We start from the raw sequence: 19,446 nt of genomic DNA, 5'->3' as shown, positions 1-19,446 counted from the left end.
ACTCAACAATTTAAAAGTTATTTATGATTTATATTTTAAGGTTTGACTTAAACATTGTTCTTGCACCGAAAGAAAGCTTTGGCGTCAGATTCGTCATCTGTTCATCTCTACGCAACGGCGATGACGATGGCGGAGACAGACGCCGCCGACAAATTCGTGCTCGTCACCGCCGCCGCCGCCGCCGACGACGACGAAATCACCCACGAGCCGCGGGTGCGCGTTCTTGCCGGTGGCTACAGCGAGAAGTCCCTCAACGCGAACTACTTCGCCGCCGCCGCCGCCGTCGCAAGTCGGCGCGACGCTTTTGACAACGACGACGAGGTGGACGATGCTGTCGCGAACGCCAGCGAGGGATCGGGTGATGCAGATAACGACGAGGAGGTGGAGATGGTGCTTGTGGAGGATGAGCAAGGGGGAGGAGGTGATCACAGGTGGCAGCAGCATGTCGTCGGCGTGCTCTGCTCCGTTGGGCTCACGGCGGCCACCGCCGCCGGCCTAGCCCTGCTGCTCGGCTGCGGCCGCGGCGGCGGCGGTGGCCGCCAGAAACCGGCGGTTGCTGTCAACTTCCGGGCATCCGCCGATTACAAGGTGCAGATGAGATCATCATACCATGAATCGTCAATGACCGTAACAAAACTGCGTGCATTTGACAATGTCATTCGCTAGCTTTTCACGTATTTTTCCCCCTTTTTTACCGCAGGCGGCGAAGGTTGCGGCGAGGAGAGACTTGCAAGCTCCGGCGCCGGCGGTCATCTCATTTGGGGGTTGCAAGACTTGCAACGAGGGCTGCCATGCCTTTTCGCAATGAGAGAAAATTCGTCGACTTGATGCAATCAGAGTAAAGTCGTATTGTAGGAAGCAGAGACTCTTTCGAGCAAGTGTAACCAATCAAGTTTTTGAAATTCAGTTCAGAACACAGAGTACTCCCTCCGTGCTAAAAAAAGACAAAGCTTGGTTTCCGTATCCAACGTTTGACCGTCCGTCTTTTTCGAAAAAATTATAAAAAAAATTAAAAATATAAGTCATGCATAAAGTATTAATCATATTTTATCATCTAACAACAATGAAAATATTAATTATAAAAAAATTTCATATAAGACGGATAGTCAAACGTTGGCACGGAAACTCAGGGTTTGTCTTTTTTTTTTTAAGGACGAAGGGAGTAGCTCGCAGGCAGATTATCAATGAGCTCAAAATTAGTGACAAGACTAAATCAAACATTGTAGCCGGAGGTTCTTCATTAACGATTCACTTGCAAAGTCGCTCAAGTAGCCTGCATTAAGGACAACGAATTCTTTTTTTTTTTCGATATTGGAAGTTGAAAGACGCATCATCACATCTCCGGCCTTTGCACAAATGCACCCGGGGCACATCTGCGGCACCAATACCCCAATTAAACAACGATATAGGAGTGCTACTACTTTAACAACAGTTTTAGCAGGTAGTTCTTGATTTTCTTTTTCGAAAGATCCATTTGATGAAAGCACAAACATAGTGAGATGCAGTAACAATTGCTGGAAACTGAAGCAGAGAAAAAACTTCAGCTGTCAAACAACAAACATGCAACCACCAACTAATAACATGTTAGATCGATCATATCCACATCCTCCTGCGCGAGATCATCCGGAGTTTGTGAGCCAAGAACAAAACGGCCGTCGAACAAGAAGCGACATCCATGCTTGTACCTACTTGGCATCATACTCGAGCATAAATCCATCAAGCCCTGCAGCTTGTCAGTCCTTCGTAGGGTGTGTGCGTGCTCGATGTTCTTCCCCAAGCTTACGAACCCGACGGTGACGGTCACGAACATGCTCGACATCCGTTTGATCTGATCGCCGTCCTCCATCTCGCAATCCGCCGGCGTCTTCTCGCCTTCGACCGTCTTCCCGCCGTACACGACCTGACACTCGCCGTCGCAATACTTATCGGCGGGAACCATGGCGTCGTAGAAATCGATCAGGTCTTGCAGCTTGTCCGTCCTGTGCATGGTGCGGGTGACGCTAGCTGCGGCCAACCCTGCCCTTCATCTTGAGGGTGACGAGCATGCTTGGCTTGCTGATCGGGACGAACGTGATCTCGTCGCCGTCCTCCATGTCGTAGCTCGTCGGCATCAGCTCGCCATCGACCTTGCGGCCACGGTACACGAAACATGGCGTGGTACAGATCGAACAAGACGTTCAGCTTCTCGATCCGACGCATGGTACGCGTGACCGTGCGCCCTTTGCTGTCCTTGACGGTGAGGGTGACAGGCAAGCTCATGACTCTATCGGGGAAGAAGCTAACCTCGTCGCCGTCGTCCATGTCGTAGTCCGCCGGCGTCTCATAGCCGGTCACCCTCCTGCCATAGTGCATGAAAACACCAACGGGGCGGCAGACATGGCCTTGCGCGACGGCGGCCGGCACCACCATGGCGAGGTAGAAATCGGTCAGGTCGCGCAGCTTGTCCGTCCTGCGCATCGTGCGGGTGATCCTGACGCCTTCGCTGTCCTTCACCCGGAGGGTGACGAGGACGCTCGGCTCGACCTCCGGCGACGGGCTGTCCGCCTCCCCCCTGGTCGCCGACGACGACATGCCCGATCAGTGATCTCTTCCTCGTCGGAAATGGATGGATGGGGCGCTGAGGCTGGGATTATATATAGAATCATCGATCACCTAGTGCATGGTGGATTTGTATCGTCGCGGCGGCGCACTGGGCGTTTCGATTGCTGTTCCACCGCCACTACACTACGTGAGCAGAAGCATGTGGCGCTTGAGAGCAAGGTCAATAGAAGAGCTAACTGCTAGCTCCAAAAAAGTTTCATGTAATTAGGAGTTCACTTAGAGCTAACTCATACAACGAATGGCTACAAGTTAAGCTGCAAGCTATCCTTAATTAAATCATTGAAGTATTTAATATTTGCATGATCACAGTAACTAGTATGATCAATACAAACCATCATCTCTGTGGCCATTTTGGTGTGCTGCACTGATTGACCAAGACTTCGTTGCCGCAGCTGTGTGGCGTATGAAACAGACTCACGGGATCGGCTGGGAAAGCGTGGGCCCCACAAAACGTGTTTTCTATCGTCAAGAACGGCTGCACGCAGGCGGTAACGCATAGAAAGAGCTGCTAACGCCCGGCGCTAGAACAAGCGCTCGCTCGCTTGTTTCTCTCTCTCTTCCATTCTCTGCCCTAAATCTAAGATTAGGATGGTGTGAGAAATTTTGGAGCCTACTTACTCATCCTATTGTACCCTGCTCTGATATGCATCGTAGTGATGGCACGGCGCGTGATTGCGTGGAATCGATCGAGGAGGGTGGTTGGCCGGATCAACAAGTTTCGTGCGTACGTGACACGCAGCAGTCGATATGATCTCTCTTGATCACGTTTGTTTGAACATCTCTAGGGAGACCTGCTGGAGCCGATTTTTCAGGAAAAATTAAGTCCAATATTTTGGTACTGGGGATTTTCTTTTGGAATTTTATTGGGCATATGCTCTTAGATCGTTCTCGCATCTTTACAATAGCATGCATGGTGGCCTACGCAGATTACGCGGCTAGCATCATTATATTTTCTCTCATATAATACTCCATTCGTTTTTTAATAGATGACGCCGTTGACTTTTTCATACATGTTTGACCATTCGCCTTATTTAAAAATTTTATGCAAATGTATAATATATAAATCACACTTAAAGTACTATGAATGATAAAACAACTCATAACAAAATAAATTATAATTAGGTAAAATTTTTGAATAAGACGAAGGGTCAAACATGTGAGAAAAAGTCAACGGCGTCATCTATTAAAAAACAGAGGTAGTAGCATATTTGTTTTCTCACTATATTATTCAAATATATTAAAATAACAATATAATTTTAAATTTTGCAATAACTTTATAAAACTAATAATGTGTAATATTCATATTGTATTTTATATACGTGTTAGTTATTAATTATTTTTAATACCAAATTTTAGTTATTTGTAAATTATAAATATTACTATATGGACTCTATACTCGTCTTTTAATATTTCTTTTTTTTTAATTCTGAATTTTTTGTAAATTATATTTCTATATAGACTCTATACTCTTCTTCCAATATTATTTATTTTTATTTCTGAATTTTTATTATTTCTAATTGTATTTCTATGTGGACTCTAAACTCATCTTTCAATATTCTATTACTTCCTAATTGTATTTCTAACCTGGACTCTATACTATACTTCTAATATTCCTTATTTTTAATTCTGAATTTCAGTTATTTTCTAATTATATTTCTATATGCACTATATACTCCTCTTCTAATATTTCTTATTTTTAATTCTGAATTTCAGTTATTTCCTAGTTATATTTCTATATGCACTATATACTCCTCTTCTAATATTCCTTATTTTTAATTCCGAATTTCAGTTATTTCCTAATTGTATTTCTATATGGATTCTAGTCTCCTCTTCTAATATTCCTTATTTTTTAATTCCGAATTTCAGCTATTTCTAAATTATATTTCTATATGGTTTCTGCCTTTTCTTTTTCTCCGATTAATGTGAGAATTTCTATGCCATGAGAGCGAATGTGGAGGCTCCTTTTTCTATTCCTTTAATAATATAACTAGCTGGGTGGCCCGCGCAATTGCGCGGCTAGCACCCAAACAAAATTATATATATTTTTTATGATTTTACTAAAAATTTATTAAATAGCTATCTCATTGTCTTAAGAGTTTGAAAGACCAAACCTTATCATCCCCATGTTTCTAATTATATAGTTTTCTAAAAGTCACACCAGATACTACCCCTTATGTTATCTCCTTCTTTATTTGCTTGCTCGATCTACCACTATTTCTATTCATTCTCCTTAGAAACTTCAAACATTGGATCTTATAGGTTTTAGAGTTTATTTTCACATTGAGTTTCATTTTTATAATTTCTAGACGTCCCGTCAAACGTTGCCATTATACTCCTCTATGACCCGTCTACTGTCTCTTCTCTTTATTGTCATTGAGATTTTAAAATTCGAACATAATTATCGTTTGGGTTCATTTTTTACTTTCTAGAAGTCCCGCCAAACCGTCAGTGACTTTGCCATTGTTCTTCTCTACGGCTCGCCCGCTGCCTCCCTTCTTTATTGTCATTGAGATTTTAAAATCGAATATGACTATCATTGTTTTTTTTACTTTTTAGAAGTTCCGAAACTTCAAAAATTGAACCTTGTAGTTTATAGAGTTTATTGTCTTGTTGGGTTTTATTTTTTTATAATTTTTAGAAGTCTTGTCAAACTATGCCACTATGCTCCTCTACGGCCCGTCCGCCGCCTACTCTTTATTGTCATTGGGATTCTAAAAATTGAACATAACTATCGTTGGAATTCATTTTTTATTTTCTAGAAGTCCCGTCAACCGTCGGCAGCTCTGCAACTATACTCCTATACACCCCGTCCGCTGCTGCTCCTTTTTATTATCATTGAGATTTTAAAAATCGAATATGATTATCAATGGGGTTTATTTTTTTTACTTTCTAGAAGTCCCAGCAATCGCCTTGATCGTTTGCTTTACGGCCTCCCTGTCGCCCCTCCTTTTAGTCGTCATTAGGATTCTATTTGGTGTTTCATTAACAATTTTTTTATGTCATATCAACCGCCACCACTCTACTCCTTTATATGCATGTTACTTAATTTATCTCGTCATGTATTTTAGATGGTCTTTTATTTCAATAGTCTTTATTTTTATCACAAATTTTAGTTATTTATAAATTGTATTCCTTATTGGAATCTTATTTTTCTTTTTTCTAATTTCAGATTTTTTTAAAAAATTTTAATTAATATCGTATTATGTTCTTTTAATATTTTTATTTTTTATTTTCAATTTCAGTTGTTTCAAAATTGTATTCCTATTTGAAATCTCTTTTACTTTATCTAATTTTGGATATTATTTTATTTTTTTATTCTGAATTTTAATTAATCTCGTATCGGGTTATTATATGGATTCTTCTTTCAATATTGCTTGTTTTTAATTCTAAATTTCAGCTAATTTTAAATTGTATTCCTACTTGAGCTCTTCTTTTATTTTTTTTTTGCTAATTTCGGATTTTATTTTTATTTTTATTCCCAATTTTATTTAATCTCGTATTAGGTTTTTATACGGACTCTTCTTTTAATATTCCTTATTTTTAATTCTGAATTTCAACTATTTTAAAATTGTATTCCTACTTGGACTATCCTTTTCTTTTCTAATTTTGGATTTTATTTTATTTTTATTTCGAATTTTTATTAATCTTGTATTGGGTTCTTATATGAAAACTTTTTTCAATATTCCTTATTTTTAATTCCGAATTTCAGCTATTTTTAAATTTTATTTCTACTTGGACTCTCTTTTTTTTTTCTAATTTTAGATTTTATTTTATTTTTATTTCGAATTTTAATTAATCTCGTATTGGGTTCTTATATGGAAACTTCCTTCAATATTGCTTATTTTTAATTCCGAATTTCAGCTATTTTTAAATTGTTTTTCTACCTGGACTCTTCTTTTCTTCTTTTCTTTTTTTCCGATTAATGTGGCAATTTCTAGCCCCACAGCGAACGTGATGCCTCTTTTCAAAGCTGTTTTAATAATATAATAGATAGATAATAGATAGATAGATAGATAGATAGATAGATAGATAGATAGATAGATAGATAGATAGATAGATAGATAGATAGATATTATTTCGATGTAAGCATAGAAACAAAGGAGTATAATGATATATAAATGGTGCAAAACCGAAACAGCAATAGAACATTGCAAACCAGATAACCACCGACCCTTACCTAATCCAGGAAATAATTGTATTACACTCGGCAATAAAAGTAACTAGCCCCAGGCCCCCAGCCCATAAAAAAGTGACAGCATGTCCCATAGAACCAAACGACGAACCCTCCAGCTTGAGATTATCCGACCAGATTAGCTAAAACGTGGATGGTATCCCCAACCCTCCCGCTTGAGATTATCCGACCAGATGAGCTAAAACGTCGATCGTATCACCATCCTTCAGCTCGAGATCATCCGGAGTTTCCGAGCCTTGAACACAGGCCGTTGTAAAGGAAAATACAACCATTTTGGTACATGCTTGCAGGCTCCCTGCTTAAGCATAAATCCATCAGACCCTGCAGCTCGTCTGTCCTTCGCAGGGTGTATGCGCGCTTGACTCCCACCATGGTCACCAGATTGATCGTCACGAACCTGCTCCGTTCGGTCGCCGGAGCAAGGCGGAGCTGGTCGCCGTCCTCCATCCCGTAATCCGCCGGCGTCTTCTCGATGTCGACCTTCCTGCCACAGTACGTGACGTCGAATTCGCCGCGCTCATCGTCAGTGGGCACCATGGCGAAGTAGAGATCGATCAAGTCCTGCAGTCGTTCTTGGGTCCTGAGCATGGTGCGGGTGACGACGACGCTGCCGCCGCCATTGTTGTTGTTGCCCCTGATCGTAAGGGTGACGAAGGCACTCGGCTTGCTGAACGGAGAGAAGGCGATCTCGTCGCCGTCCTTCATGTTGCATTCCTCCGGCGTCTGCTTAGGGCTGAGCTCCCTGCAATGGTAGATGAAAGCACCCTCCCTGGGCGCGGTCGACGGCAGCATGGCGAAGTAGAGATCGAACAGGATGTCCAGGATGTGCAACCTACGCATGGTATGCGTGACCCGGCGGCCATTGTTGTCCGTCACGGTGAGGGTGACGGGCGTGGTCCAGGTTCCGTCGGGGAAGAAGCTGACCTCGTCGCCGTCCTCCATGTCGTAGTCCGCCGGCGTACGGTCGCCGGTCACACGACGGCCGTAGTGCATGAAGACACCCTCGGCGGCGTCCATGTCGGCCGGCACCATGCCGAGGTAGAAGTCCATCAGGTCGTCCAGCGCGTCCGTCGTGCGCATCGTGCGGGTGATCCTGACGCCTTCGCTGTCCTTCACCCTGAGGGTGATGAGCGAGCTCGCCTCGACCTCCGGCGACGAGCTGTCGTCCGCGTCGTCCTCTCCGGTGGCCTTCGACGACATGGCTGATCGAGATCTCTTCGACATGGTGATGGCGGATCGGGAAGCTGACATGGAGTATTGGGTGGAAGGGTTGAGTTTTTGAGAAAAATCTTGGAAATGAGATGGGATTATGTAGAATCACTATCCGATATGGTATTACTTCTATATATTAGTGCGCGCGTGCAAGGCGGAACGAGCTTGTGCCGTTTGCTGCTGCATGCTTTCCCGTGCTCTATCTTCTCCTAGATTGTCTCCGGTTTCGGTTATCACACAACACGCGACGGTATGTGCACGGTGCACCAGTGAAATCGGAGTTGTACATTCAGAATTTTTCGGGTTTGAATTTGAAAATACAAACTTATTAGTTCGAGATTACTTGGATGAGACAGAAGTACTGGAAAAATTACAAGCGTCGCATCTGCTTAACACCAAAATGAAAAAACACTTATCATCCAAACCTAGTGTACTCTGGTTCTCCACAACCAGTACACAATTACAAGTCCACAACTGCCAGGAACAAGCTACGACGCGATCATCGACGATGGAGCAGGAGCCCATCCGGATCAAGCGGCGCCACCGATCAGCTCCTCGAAGAAGTCGACCTCATCACCGTCCTCCATGTCGAGCTCCGCCGGCGTCTGCCAGCCGCTCAGCCGGCGGCCGTCGTAGAGGAACCGACCCGTGCCGCGCTGCACCCGGCCATGCGCGCGGTCGTAGTAGAAGTCCATCAGGCCCTGCAGCTGCTCCGTCCACCGCATGGTGCGGTAGACGGCGCGGCCGTCGGTGTCCTGCACCTTCAGCGTGACGTACTCTCCGGCACGCTTGGCCGCCGGCGTCTTCCCGTCGTCCTCCTCCTCCACCTTCACCGCCGCCGTGATGCCAGACCGGCCGAACATCTCGTCTCCGGTGAGCTAGCTCTAATCTGCGGTTAGGTGTACTTGCGTAGTTGTGTTGCTGTTGCCATAGATTGCACCCTGCGTGTGCTTATATATGATGCCAGTGTGAGCATGGTTTAATTAGCCATCGATCTGTGTAATCTCAGTGCTGAACCTTTCGGTTGACGCAGTAATTGCACGGTGATCGAAGGGGTTTTAAATGGTTTTACGCATGGTGCATGGCAATCGAGTAGTCATGTTTAAATAAATTTAAATTAAGCTCTTTTTTTTCCCTAACAAAGAGCACCAATAAATACTTCTTGGAAAAAGATGTGTGTTGCATTTTGATTACATTTGTGTATTGTTTTTTGTGCAGTTTAAATTTAATCGAGTACTATGCGTGAGCATATCTTGTTTATGTGAAGAAGTTTGTGTGGTGTATTACTTCGATTGAATTTGAAAGTTACATACAAATTACATGTAAGTTGTAATGTAATTACACTACTAATTTATCATATATTCATATTTAATTTGACAACTTTTTAGGAGAACATTTATTGACAAATGTATAGATAGTCCTAAAAGAATTTGTAATGACGATATCCGCACACCACGCTAGCTCATCCATTTTTTTTGAAATGACTCGCACCAAACATGCGAAGTTAATATTGATAGAGCAGTAAAAAAAATTACAAAATCACAATCCTAGGAGGACTTAAATAGGAAAATGAAGAAAACACCACCCACGCACTGACAACACCAATATACATACTCGGGAGAAGGCCAACACCGAACCGGCCACCGCTAGGCCAACAAAGGAACTACAGCCAAGATCACCCAAAACTTAATCCTAAAAACCCGACACCAAGCCCCACTCTAGCGACCTCTTTAGAATTGAGGGTGAGAGAGTAGAATGGAACCGCTCTCCCCCTAGGCCCTCAGACGTGGCCAACTTGCATAAGTTAGGGCCCCGACACAAAAATACATTGATGGAGCGTGGGGCTCCTCACCGGGAGACCGCGCAGGCCCCCCTTTGCCGGTTCGGCCGGGGGCGCTAAGTGAGGTTCTTCGCCCTCGATCCGAGGAACGTCAGCGAGAGAGGAAGTGCACGAGACACGGGCTACGTAGACAGGTTCGGGCCGCTGAGAAGCGTAACACCCTACTCCTGTGTTCTGGTGGATCTGTGTGTGAAGGAATACAGAGAGGCGGAGAGCGAGAGAAAGTTCAGGCTCTAGAACCCCTTCCTCCTTTTCTCCCCTTTTCCTCCTCTCCTAGGCCTGGGCCTCCTTTTTATCTGGTCAGGGGTCACCACATGGGCCTTCAGCTGCCTAAGAAAGGAAACATGCTTTTTACAATGAGGGCTAGTCTACAGCAGGAAGTGACCTCTGACAAGCAGAGCACACGCCTCCTGCCCCGCTCGCCAGCTTTCCCGGTGGACGCCCATTTCAACCTTCATTCAATGGCCAGCGACTTCCTTGCCATGCTCGCGCTGAAGCCTGGAATGGATCTGACCGGGACTGACATACCAACTCCAGGAGTTAGCACGCCGGCTCCGGCTAGGGACGAGAGCCAGGAAGCTCTCATCATTCCGACGGGACGGGGCGAGGCGTGTGACAGGCCGCCTGTTGCCACCTAACCCGCGATCTGACCGGTCTGTGACCGGTCACACACCACGACCGGTCACGGACCGGATAAGCGTGCGCTGCGCCGCATTAAATGCGGCGTGGCGCGCTCGTCCAACCCGCTATAAATGCGGTTAGGTGAGCCCCGCTGTGCTCACCTAACCCACACACGTGGCGCCAAAACCACAAGGGGTCGGGGCGCCCCAGCCCTCGGGGCTGAAACGGGAGCGGCCCGACCCCTCGGGGAGACAGAGGGAGGGGTGGCCATGTCACCCTCGGGCCCGACCCCCCCCCCCCCGAGGGGGTCAGGCCACGTGGGTGACCGCGGCTACCCAATCCTCTAGTCACGATACCCCCGGCCCCGTGTCACCGACATACATGCATCTAGAGAGCGAGCTTGCACTAGTTGTCTAGAGGGATTCGGCAAGGGGCTGACTAGACGACATCTCCAGGGAGAAGAGCGGTGAAGACGTCGCCGCCACCATCCGTCAAGGTCTCAAAGAGAATCGAGACTGGGTTTTCACTTGGCAGCCCCACGAGAGGAGATGGGATGACACGACAACACTCTCAAGAAGGGATCGGAAGAGACACTCAAACGCCATTGTTGCCGGGCCCGGTCAAGGCTAAGCTAGGTTTTCACCTGCCGCCCACCGCTTGCTAGTCCACAGTTGATGCACGATGCTCCAATGCTGTCAAAGCCCCTCGTCGGTTAGTCTCAGCATGCCTCCAGCGCTGCATCGCCCTCCGCCACCTGCTGACCGCGCCTCCTCGTGCCACGATGGCCTCCGTCACCACCGGTCGCACCTTCTCGCGCCACGGCGGCCTAGATTGCTACTAGTTGCTGAATGCGCTGATGAAGCCTAGAGGGGGGGTGAATAGGCTGTCCCTGAAAACTTAAAAACAAATCGAAGCGGTAAAATTCAAACAGACCCGGAAATTCCTGGTAAGAAACTCCGGAACTTCCGGCCTCCCAGGCCCGGAACTTCCGATGTTCTAAGACAGGAACTTCCGAGTAACAGAACAGAGATGAAAATCAAATTTCGAAACAAGAGACTAAGCCAATCTTCACAAGATGGTGCACAGGTATTCTAAGCAGAGGATATATCACAGAATCATCCACAGAAAGAGACAAGAGCGATTTTTTCCCGAAGTTCGAATCTTGCGATCCTACTCTCCGTTGAGGAGCTCCAAAGAGCTGGGTCTCGATTAACCCCTTGCCTCACTTGTGCAAAAACCCCAGAGAAAATCCACAGCCTTCAACACCAAACACCCCTAGGCAAATTTCTAGAATTGAGTGACCACCAAGATCCAACTCAACCTACTTCTAGAAATCCACCACAAGTGTGGGTTGCTCTACTTGGAAAGCCTCTAGAATCTCAGCACAAGAACTTCATTAACTTACCTCGTTCCCTTTCGGAGGAGAGGAAATCATTCACAAACTTACCCGGGACATCCACAATATGCAACGGATTCTCGCGAGTGACACCTAACCGTCTAGGAGATCATCTCCAAGAGTAATAAGCACCGAGATGACAGCCACGAGATATTCCAAGTGCTCACCCAAGATCCTAGTCTTCACACATCTCCAAATCTTCTTCTCTCCCTCTCAATCTCTCTTTCTCACAAGAATTAGGCTCTAGATTGAGTGGAGAAGGTAAGAAACACTTGGGAGAGGCTAGCAATAGCTCTAGGTTTGAAAAGTGAAAGTGGAATGGCCAAGGAACGAGCTGGAAACGAGCTGTATATGTATAACGGCTAGGTGACGTCATCTAGCCGTTACTCACAAATTTGAACTGGAAACTAGACAGGAAGTTCTGGACCTGGAAGACCGGAACTTCCGGACTACACTTAGGAAAATCTTTTTCACAAGACCGGAACTTCCGGACCTAGAAGACAGGAAGTTCCGGACTTGCATTTTTGGACAGATGGAGTATTTGCAAAAATGACTCCTAGAGAAACTTGACACTTGGTTCACACTAAGAGCACTTGATATATCTCAGAGCATCACCTGGAACCCCTCTTAATAGTACGATTTTTCCTAAAAACTCGATTTCAAAAGATAAACTATCCTATGCACTTCTCGAGTTCCGGTCCGCTTTGTTTTTATACTTTTTGGGGTCTCCAAGCATCTATCTTCCACACCTTGGACTAATGCACCTGAAAGTCACTCAATGAACTCATTAGTCTCTTAACCACATTTGTAATTAATCACCAAAACCCACTAGGGGGATTAATGCACTTTCAGTTGCATCTCTCGTGTCATGCCGGCCTCCGCCACCCGCCAACTGCTCCTCCTCGCGCCGCGTCAGCCTCCGTCGCCGCTGGCCGTGTCGGCCTACGGCCATGCCTCCTCATCCGCGTCACATACTCACACCGGCTCCTCCCCCGACCGCGCCGGCCAACCGCAGTCGTCGCCCACGCCTCATGCTAACCAGCCACCCATGTTTCCTGTCGCAACCGCTTGTGCCTCCTAGCACCATCACTGTCGCCCGCATCCCCTCGCCGGGCTCCTCCTTACTCGCCGCCGGTCTCCTTCTTCCTTGCCTCCATCTCCAGCTGCCGCCGTCGTTGACGCACCGGCCCACCACGTCTGCTCCACCTCCTCCCGTGTGCCAGTCTCGACGCCGACGTTGTTCCAGCTGGCCTCACGCCCCGTCACGTATGGCGGGGGCTCCACCGCCGCCACCACCATTGAACCCCTCCACAGACAACCGTCGTCACTAGCCACCATCCTGTCATATCCGGCGATCCACGCCGCTGTCGCCGCCGCAATCACTAAGCCCCGCCAGATATGGTCGGAATAGCGCGGATCTTCCGGCCAGATCTGGACGGTTGCCACAATTCATCATCCCAGAACAACCGATACAATGCTAATATCGATTGCTGGTGCATACGATGAAAGAAAGGAAAACACTGCACATTGTTCGTTCAAAGAAAAAGAAGAAAGAAAACACTGCAAATTGCAAACTACAGTAGTACGTACTAGTAGCATAAGAGCAAGTATAATAGTGAGCTATAAGCATACTATAAGCTTAGGTGGAGGAGAGAGGTAGTGAAAAATTAAGGATGTTGGCTCTCATGCAAGAGCTAACTTATCACAAGGTTCAAGACAAATACATTAAATGTATAAGTGAGAGATAGAGAGAGGAGAAGAAAATTGTAGCCAACCTTATAACTAATTTATTATATATGTTGGCTTTTAAGATGAGCTAATAGTAGAAAGTTAGCTATATTATTATCCTTGCTCTAAATATAGCAAGTCGCAAAGGATAAACAATTAATTCTAACTACGACGATACAGAAACCGATCGACATCGAGTATTTGGCTGGATTGGAGATATATGGGCATGGGAATGGCCGAATGGGATTATGCATAGAATCAATATCCGGTACGGTGTTTTTGTTTCTACAGAGATTAGTGCGCGCGTGCATGGCGGAACATGCATGTGCCGCGTGCAACAGTTTGCTGCATGCGCTGCTCTATCTTCTCTAGACTAGTTAGCGTGTACGTGCCAACATACATTGAATGGAGTAAAAGAAATATATCCTTCGCTTAAATCAGTTGAGTTAAAAGTTCTTGTACATTATGCCCAAAGAAGCTACACCATTACCACTGGTGGAGAAATGCTTTTTAGTCCCGGTTCGTAACCGCCTGTAGTCCTGGTTTTCTAACCGGGACTACGAATCCGGGACTAAAGATCGCTATCTTTAGTCCCGGTTCAAATAACCGGGACTAAAAATCAATCTTTAGTCCCGGTTGGTGTTACCAACCGGGACTAAAGATGGGATGGGAGCATCTTTAGTCCCGGTTGATAACACCAACCGGGACTAAAGATATTTTTTCTTTTTTTTCTGCTTTTAATATTGAATATTGATTTCACACCGTCCCCTCCCATATCCAAATCATCACATATTACATAACATCTCCAAATCCTCAAACAAATCATCTCCAAATACATCACAAACTCTTAAAAAAATTACATCACAGGGTTCTAAAAAATTCATCACAGATTCACATCTCACACAAAAATACATCACAGATTCACATCTCAAAAAAAAAGAAAAAAAATCCGGCCGGCAGCCACTGCCACCTCCCCTCCTCCCCTCCGCGCCGGCCGGCCAGCGCCGCGCCGGTCGCCGCCGAGCGGCCGCCCACCGCAGCCGCCTCCTCCGCGCGGCCTCCCGCGCCGCCGCGCCGGCCGCCCACCGCCGCCGCCGCGCGGCCCCCCGCGCTGCCGCGCCGGCCACCTCCGCGCCGGCCGCCTGCACTGTGGTGAAGGGAAAAAGGAAGGAGCGGAGGGGAGTTAGAGATAAGGAAAGAGATAAGAAGTTAGAGAGGAAAAAAAGAGATATTGTGGTGAAGGGAAAAGGAAGGAGCGGAGGGGAGTTAGAGATAAGGAAAGAGATAAGAAGTTAGAGAGGAAAAAAAGAGATAGAGGGAGGAGTTTGTTGTGTGGACGGGAAAAGAGGATCGGTACTATGGATTATATAGTGTGTTTTGATTTTTATTTCCGTTTAGTAACACCAACCGGGACTAAAAATAGGTTTTATATAGTGTGTTTTGATTTTTATTCCCGGTTAGTAACACCAACCGGGACTAAAAATAGGTTTTTAGTCCCAGTTGGTGTTACTAACCGGGACTAAAGATCATAGGGCCCTGACACAGCCTGACATGGAATCAACCGGGACTAAAAATGAACTTTAGTCCCGGTTGGAAACTCCAACCGGGACTAAAGTTCATTTTTAGTCCCGGTTGGTAACAACAACCGGGACTAAAGATCTTCCTCTTATTAACCGGGACTAAAAATCATTTTTAGTCCCGGTTTTTAATGGAACCGGGACTATTGTGGATATGGGTCGACCGACCAAAGATGGTTTCTCTACCAGTGTAGATTCTCTCCTAACAATCTTTATTCGAAACGCCGAGACAATAGCCAACATCAACTTTGCATCATGGAATACATGACACAGCCGAGATTTGTCTCCCTGTAGCATCCAATCCTAATGCTATGGAATACATTTCATCATGGAATACATTATTAAAGCTCACTCTCACATGTACCGATGAAAATGGAGGTTCTATAAGTACGTACTACCTTTAATAAGATTACTGTGACCTTGGCTCCTCCACCAGTTTGGTTGAATAATAAAAGCATCAACAGATAGCCAATCAATGGTAAATAAAATAATAGAATTTCTTCGACCACCTTATAGCGCTTGTTCAAAACCGAAGGCAACCTAACAGATGATCTATTGCTCTTCATTCCGTTTATTTACAGCTTGTAAGCTTGTACACTTCCTGACGGTTTTTTAGCATGCCTATATGGCAACCTGCAAACATAAGACGAAAAAGAACTGTTAGTGGCACAAAATTAGATATACTTTTGATTCATAAAGTTTGCAACTTTGTGTTTTTTACGAAGCGTACTTTTATACATGTAAGCTTTGGGATAGTGGCTCAAGAGCAAGAAATGTGCAAATCTAGAACATGCAAACTGGATTCCCCAATATGTGCTCGGCAAATTTGGAAATAACGTAGGCTAAGCAGTATTCAGTTCAGATAGATTGTTAAATTGCGAATCCATGCAATTAATATTTAGACTAAAGAATTCCGATGTGTATAGACTAATCTGATGTGCATGGACAACTGCAATACATGATGACGATGCATATTTTAAGACCATTCCAACATTAACTTCATAAACATTACGTTTGACAATTTTCAAACTGTACTTTTAGTCAAAAGCATGTCATAGCTCATATTTGATAAACAAAATGGTAAATCACTTGTAAGCAACAAATCAAATCATGCTCGAACCATCTACATATTATGCTTAAAAACTCAAAGTTACTTTGTATAATGCAATAAATTATCGATGTGCTGCAATAATTTATCAAACACATGGTCAATTAAGAATCTTTCATTGATGAATTTTAACATCTGGTGGGCAGCCATTTATAGGAATCATACAGTATAAGAATCAAATTCCTTTTGCATGGAGGCTGTAGGCATATCTATAACCTATTATATACTGCCAAAAGATATTGGTGGCATAATTTTGTAACACACAATACCTGATAGTTCCAGCAACAAACAAAATGACTGTTTGGTATAAACATGCTTGCTCAATAACCATCTAATAGGATAGCCTATTTGATCTACATCTGAAATAGGAGATGGAAAAAGGATAAAGGATTACTATCCTGATGCATAAGCAGAAAAATCAAAAGCTTTATAATATGCAGACTGACATATCTATCCATTCAATTCAAGCTTCTATTATATATAGAAACAACAATTTGACTAATATGATTTGCCAAAATCAGCAATCAAAGATAACAATGTAGACATGCAGACAAAACGATAGGACTTTTCCCTCTTATGCCTCTGTCCTGCTATGCTTCGAGTAATTCTGTTCACAACCTACCAAGCAACATACTTGAATAGTTGCTATATAGGTTACTTTGAATAAATGCACATTTGTATGGAAACAAAATGGCAGCTTTTGATCAGGTGGCAAATGAAAATCCATAAGAAAGAGCTCTCATTACCTCCTGATATTGCCGTGTACTATGAGAGTCAGCAACATCGGTAGCATATGTTTACACATAAATGACAAAGGAAAAGAAATAAGTGCCACATGATAGTAACTGACAGCTATGCAACTAATGTAAAACTTGCTGATGGATCAACAGAGGTTTGCTGGTGGACCCTACGGTGCGTATTAGGAAGCAGTGTACCATTAGACATAGACATCACCTAAGCAGGACAATGATAGCAAGAAAAAGAAGTTATAGAAAAATCAAATTTGATCAGCCTGGATTTTTTTTTCGTTTTTTCCATTCTACCTAGATAATGCAGGCGTAGGGCTGGAAAACATGGTTTTTCAACAGTGAAATCAGGATCTATGTGGGCAATGGGGAAAGCAAGCCTTACAAATCCTAAAAAGCAGAGTAGCAGAGGGTTACGTAACCTGTATGTATATTCAAAGGTTAAAAAATATTCAGAAATATAATTGTTGTTGACAAACACAGGATAGCATTAACGGTACCTATTCTTGATTAAATTCTTAAAGTTACCCAAAGTTGTTGTATTCATGAATTTGGGATTTGTAGTATGTAACGTATGAGTTTCTTCATTGCTACTTTGGGGTTACCGGCATGCAACATACTATTATGCCCTGAAAATTTCAGGTTTTCAGTTAGCCCTATAGTTGTCATGCTCAACATAGTTTTATCCAGTTAAGACTGAGTTATTACCATTGGCTGAATTCGTCAAGAAATATATGGATAGCTATACTTATTGGGCTTTCTCATAGCATGTGCAGTAAACCAGAATATGAAAAACCTTCTTCAAAGACAAAATCCCTGTGATGCTGAACTATTTATAACAGCAACATGATGAGCAAAAACAGTGATTGACAAATCGACACATACATTTCTTAAGGGTTGAACACAAATGAGGTGTTACATTTCCTAATTGCTGACATATATACTTGATCCTAACATGTTTGACAATTCTTAAGGGTTGAACACAAATTCAGTTACTACAACAGAAATTCAGAACTCATGTGAATCCTCCTGAACTTGGATGCATTTTGATTTTTGAAATGTATTATCAAATTTCATAATAGCATTAGCATGGGGAGAGAACTCATGTGAGTACTCCTGAACTTGAGGTAAAAGGAAATGCAGGAGTCATATATTACAAATTAATGTCCTCTCTTGAGGTGCTAAACTGTCAGATATTTTTCCAGAACACAGCAATATATAAATTTGAATTCCTCAGATTACCTCATAGCAGCCTAGCATGTAGCCTTAGATTTAATAAATCTCCAATTGCTTCAGCTGGAACCACAAGTTGAAACTACAATGCGGAAAACAAACAAGTCATAATAGTTGCTTGAAGTGCTTGAAGATCATACTATTTATTCACAAGGAACATGATGTTCTGAAATTAATGTGAATATCAACTTTCCTAAGCTGTTCTCAGAGTTAATCTCAGAATCTTATTTTTAACTCTCATTAGTGAAGTGATTAACAGGAATGTGAAGTGATTAACATGAAGAAAATTTGATTCAGAAATAAATCAAGAAACGGTTGCTGATTGAAAAACATAAGAGGAAATTTGATTCAGAAATAAATCAAACGGTTGTTGATTGAAACACAAAAGAGGAAGATGGTAGCAGAAGCAATGCCGCCTACCTGTGGTGAGGTAGGGATTAGACATGGAGTCGGCGTGGGAAGAAGGTGGCGTAGACCTGCTGCGGCGACCGTTCGGCGGGGAAATCCCTCTGCAGTGCAACGCCGACCTGCGGGGCGACGGCGATTGACGGCGACCTGCCGGGACGGCGGTTAGCTCGCCGGTGGGTTCCGCTGCGGGGTTGCGGCGTGAGGCGTGCAGCGGGGGCGGTGAATGGGGAAGCGACGTGGCGAGGAAGGGATGGGGACGCCGGGGAGGTAAGCAGGCGGGGCGGCAGATGGGGAAGTGGCGCGGCGAGGAGGGGATGGGGACGCCGGGGAGGGAGGCAGCGCAGCGAAGAGAGGGTAGTGACGGCGGCGTCGTAGATGAGGGCGAGCAGGAGCGGCGGTCGGCGGCGATGCAGAGCTCAGGGGTGTCGCGATGGGGGTGCCGACGGTGGAGGCGTTGTGGGGGCGCGGCGATGGGGGCGGCGCGATGTGGGAGGCGTGGTGGGGGAGGCAGAGTAGGGAACCGCCCCCGGCGGCGGCGGCGGCGAGGGAGGCACACAGGGGAACCGACGATGACGAGGAGTTGAGGAGGCAGGGGAGGCGCGGACGCGGGGCGTGGTGGGGGCGCAACGAAGAGAGTGGGGCCCCGGAGGTGGAGCACGTGGTGGGGACGCGGAGAAGAGGAGGAGGAGCGGTTTTTTCTCGCTGAGGAAGAGGGAAGGGTCGCGCGTGGGAGGATCGTGAAAGGAATATCGTTCGTAGGATCTCGCAGATCAATGGCTCAGAA

General features: G+C 45.0%; 3 protein-coding genes and 1 long non-coding RNA gene across 5 annotated transcripts; all 4 read right to left on the bottom strand.

The window, feature by feature from the left end:
• Positions 1-1,573: 1,573 nt before the first annotated feature.
• On the bottom strand, positions 1,574-1,987 carry LOC136357450 (uncharacterized). The gene has a single exon (XM_066312709.1). It carries the CDS (start codon positions 1,985-1,987, stop codon positions 1,574-1,576), a length of 414 nt encoding a protein of 137 aa, XP_066168806.1.
• A 4,746-nt stretch (positions 1,988-6,733) lies between these two features.
• On the bottom strand, positions 6,734-8,054 carry LOC107275614 (uncharacterized). The gene has a single exon (XM_015790550.3). It carries the CDS (start codon positions 8,042-8,044, stop codon positions 7,010-7,012), a length of 1,035 nt encoding a protein of 344 aa, XP_015646036.2. The 5' UTR covers positions 8,045-8,054; the 3' UTR covers positions 6,734-7,009.
• Positions 8,055-8,341: 287 nt separating this feature from the next.
• LOC4343692 (small ubiquitin-related modifier 1-like) lies at positions 8,342-8,953 on the bottom strand. The gene has a single exon (XM_015789687.2). The coding sequence runs from the start codon at positions 8,866-8,868 to the stop codon at positions 8,536-8,538; it is 333 nt and encodes a 110-aa protein (XP_015645173.1). The 5' UTR covers positions 8,869-8,953; the 3' UTR covers positions 8,342-8,535.
• Positions 8,954-15,350: 6,397 nt separating this feature from the next.
• LOC9269821 (uncharacterized) lies at positions 15,351-19,261 on the bottom strand. Of its 2 annotated transcripts, XR_001547269.3 has the most exons (4): positions 18,675-19,261; positions 18,264-18,336; positions 16,545-16,634; positions 15,351-15,800 (listed from the first exon to the last, which is right to left on the bottom strand). It is a non-coding gene; the product is annotated as an uncharacterized lncRNA (long non-coding RNA). The 2 variants fall into 2 exon arrangements; XR_001547268.3 differs by lacking the exon at positions 16,545-16,634.
• Between the last annotated feature and the right edge of the window lie 185 nt (positions 19,262-19,446).

Source organism: Oryza sativa, chromosome 7 (assembly GCF_034140825.1).
Source record: "Oryza sativa Japonica Group chromosome 7, ASM3414082v1".
Lineage (NCBI taxonomy): Eukaryota > Viridiplantae > Streptophyta > Magnoliopsida > Poales > Poaceae > Oryza > Oryza sativa.
This window is presented reverse-complemented; position numbering and strand designations above follow the sequence as displayed.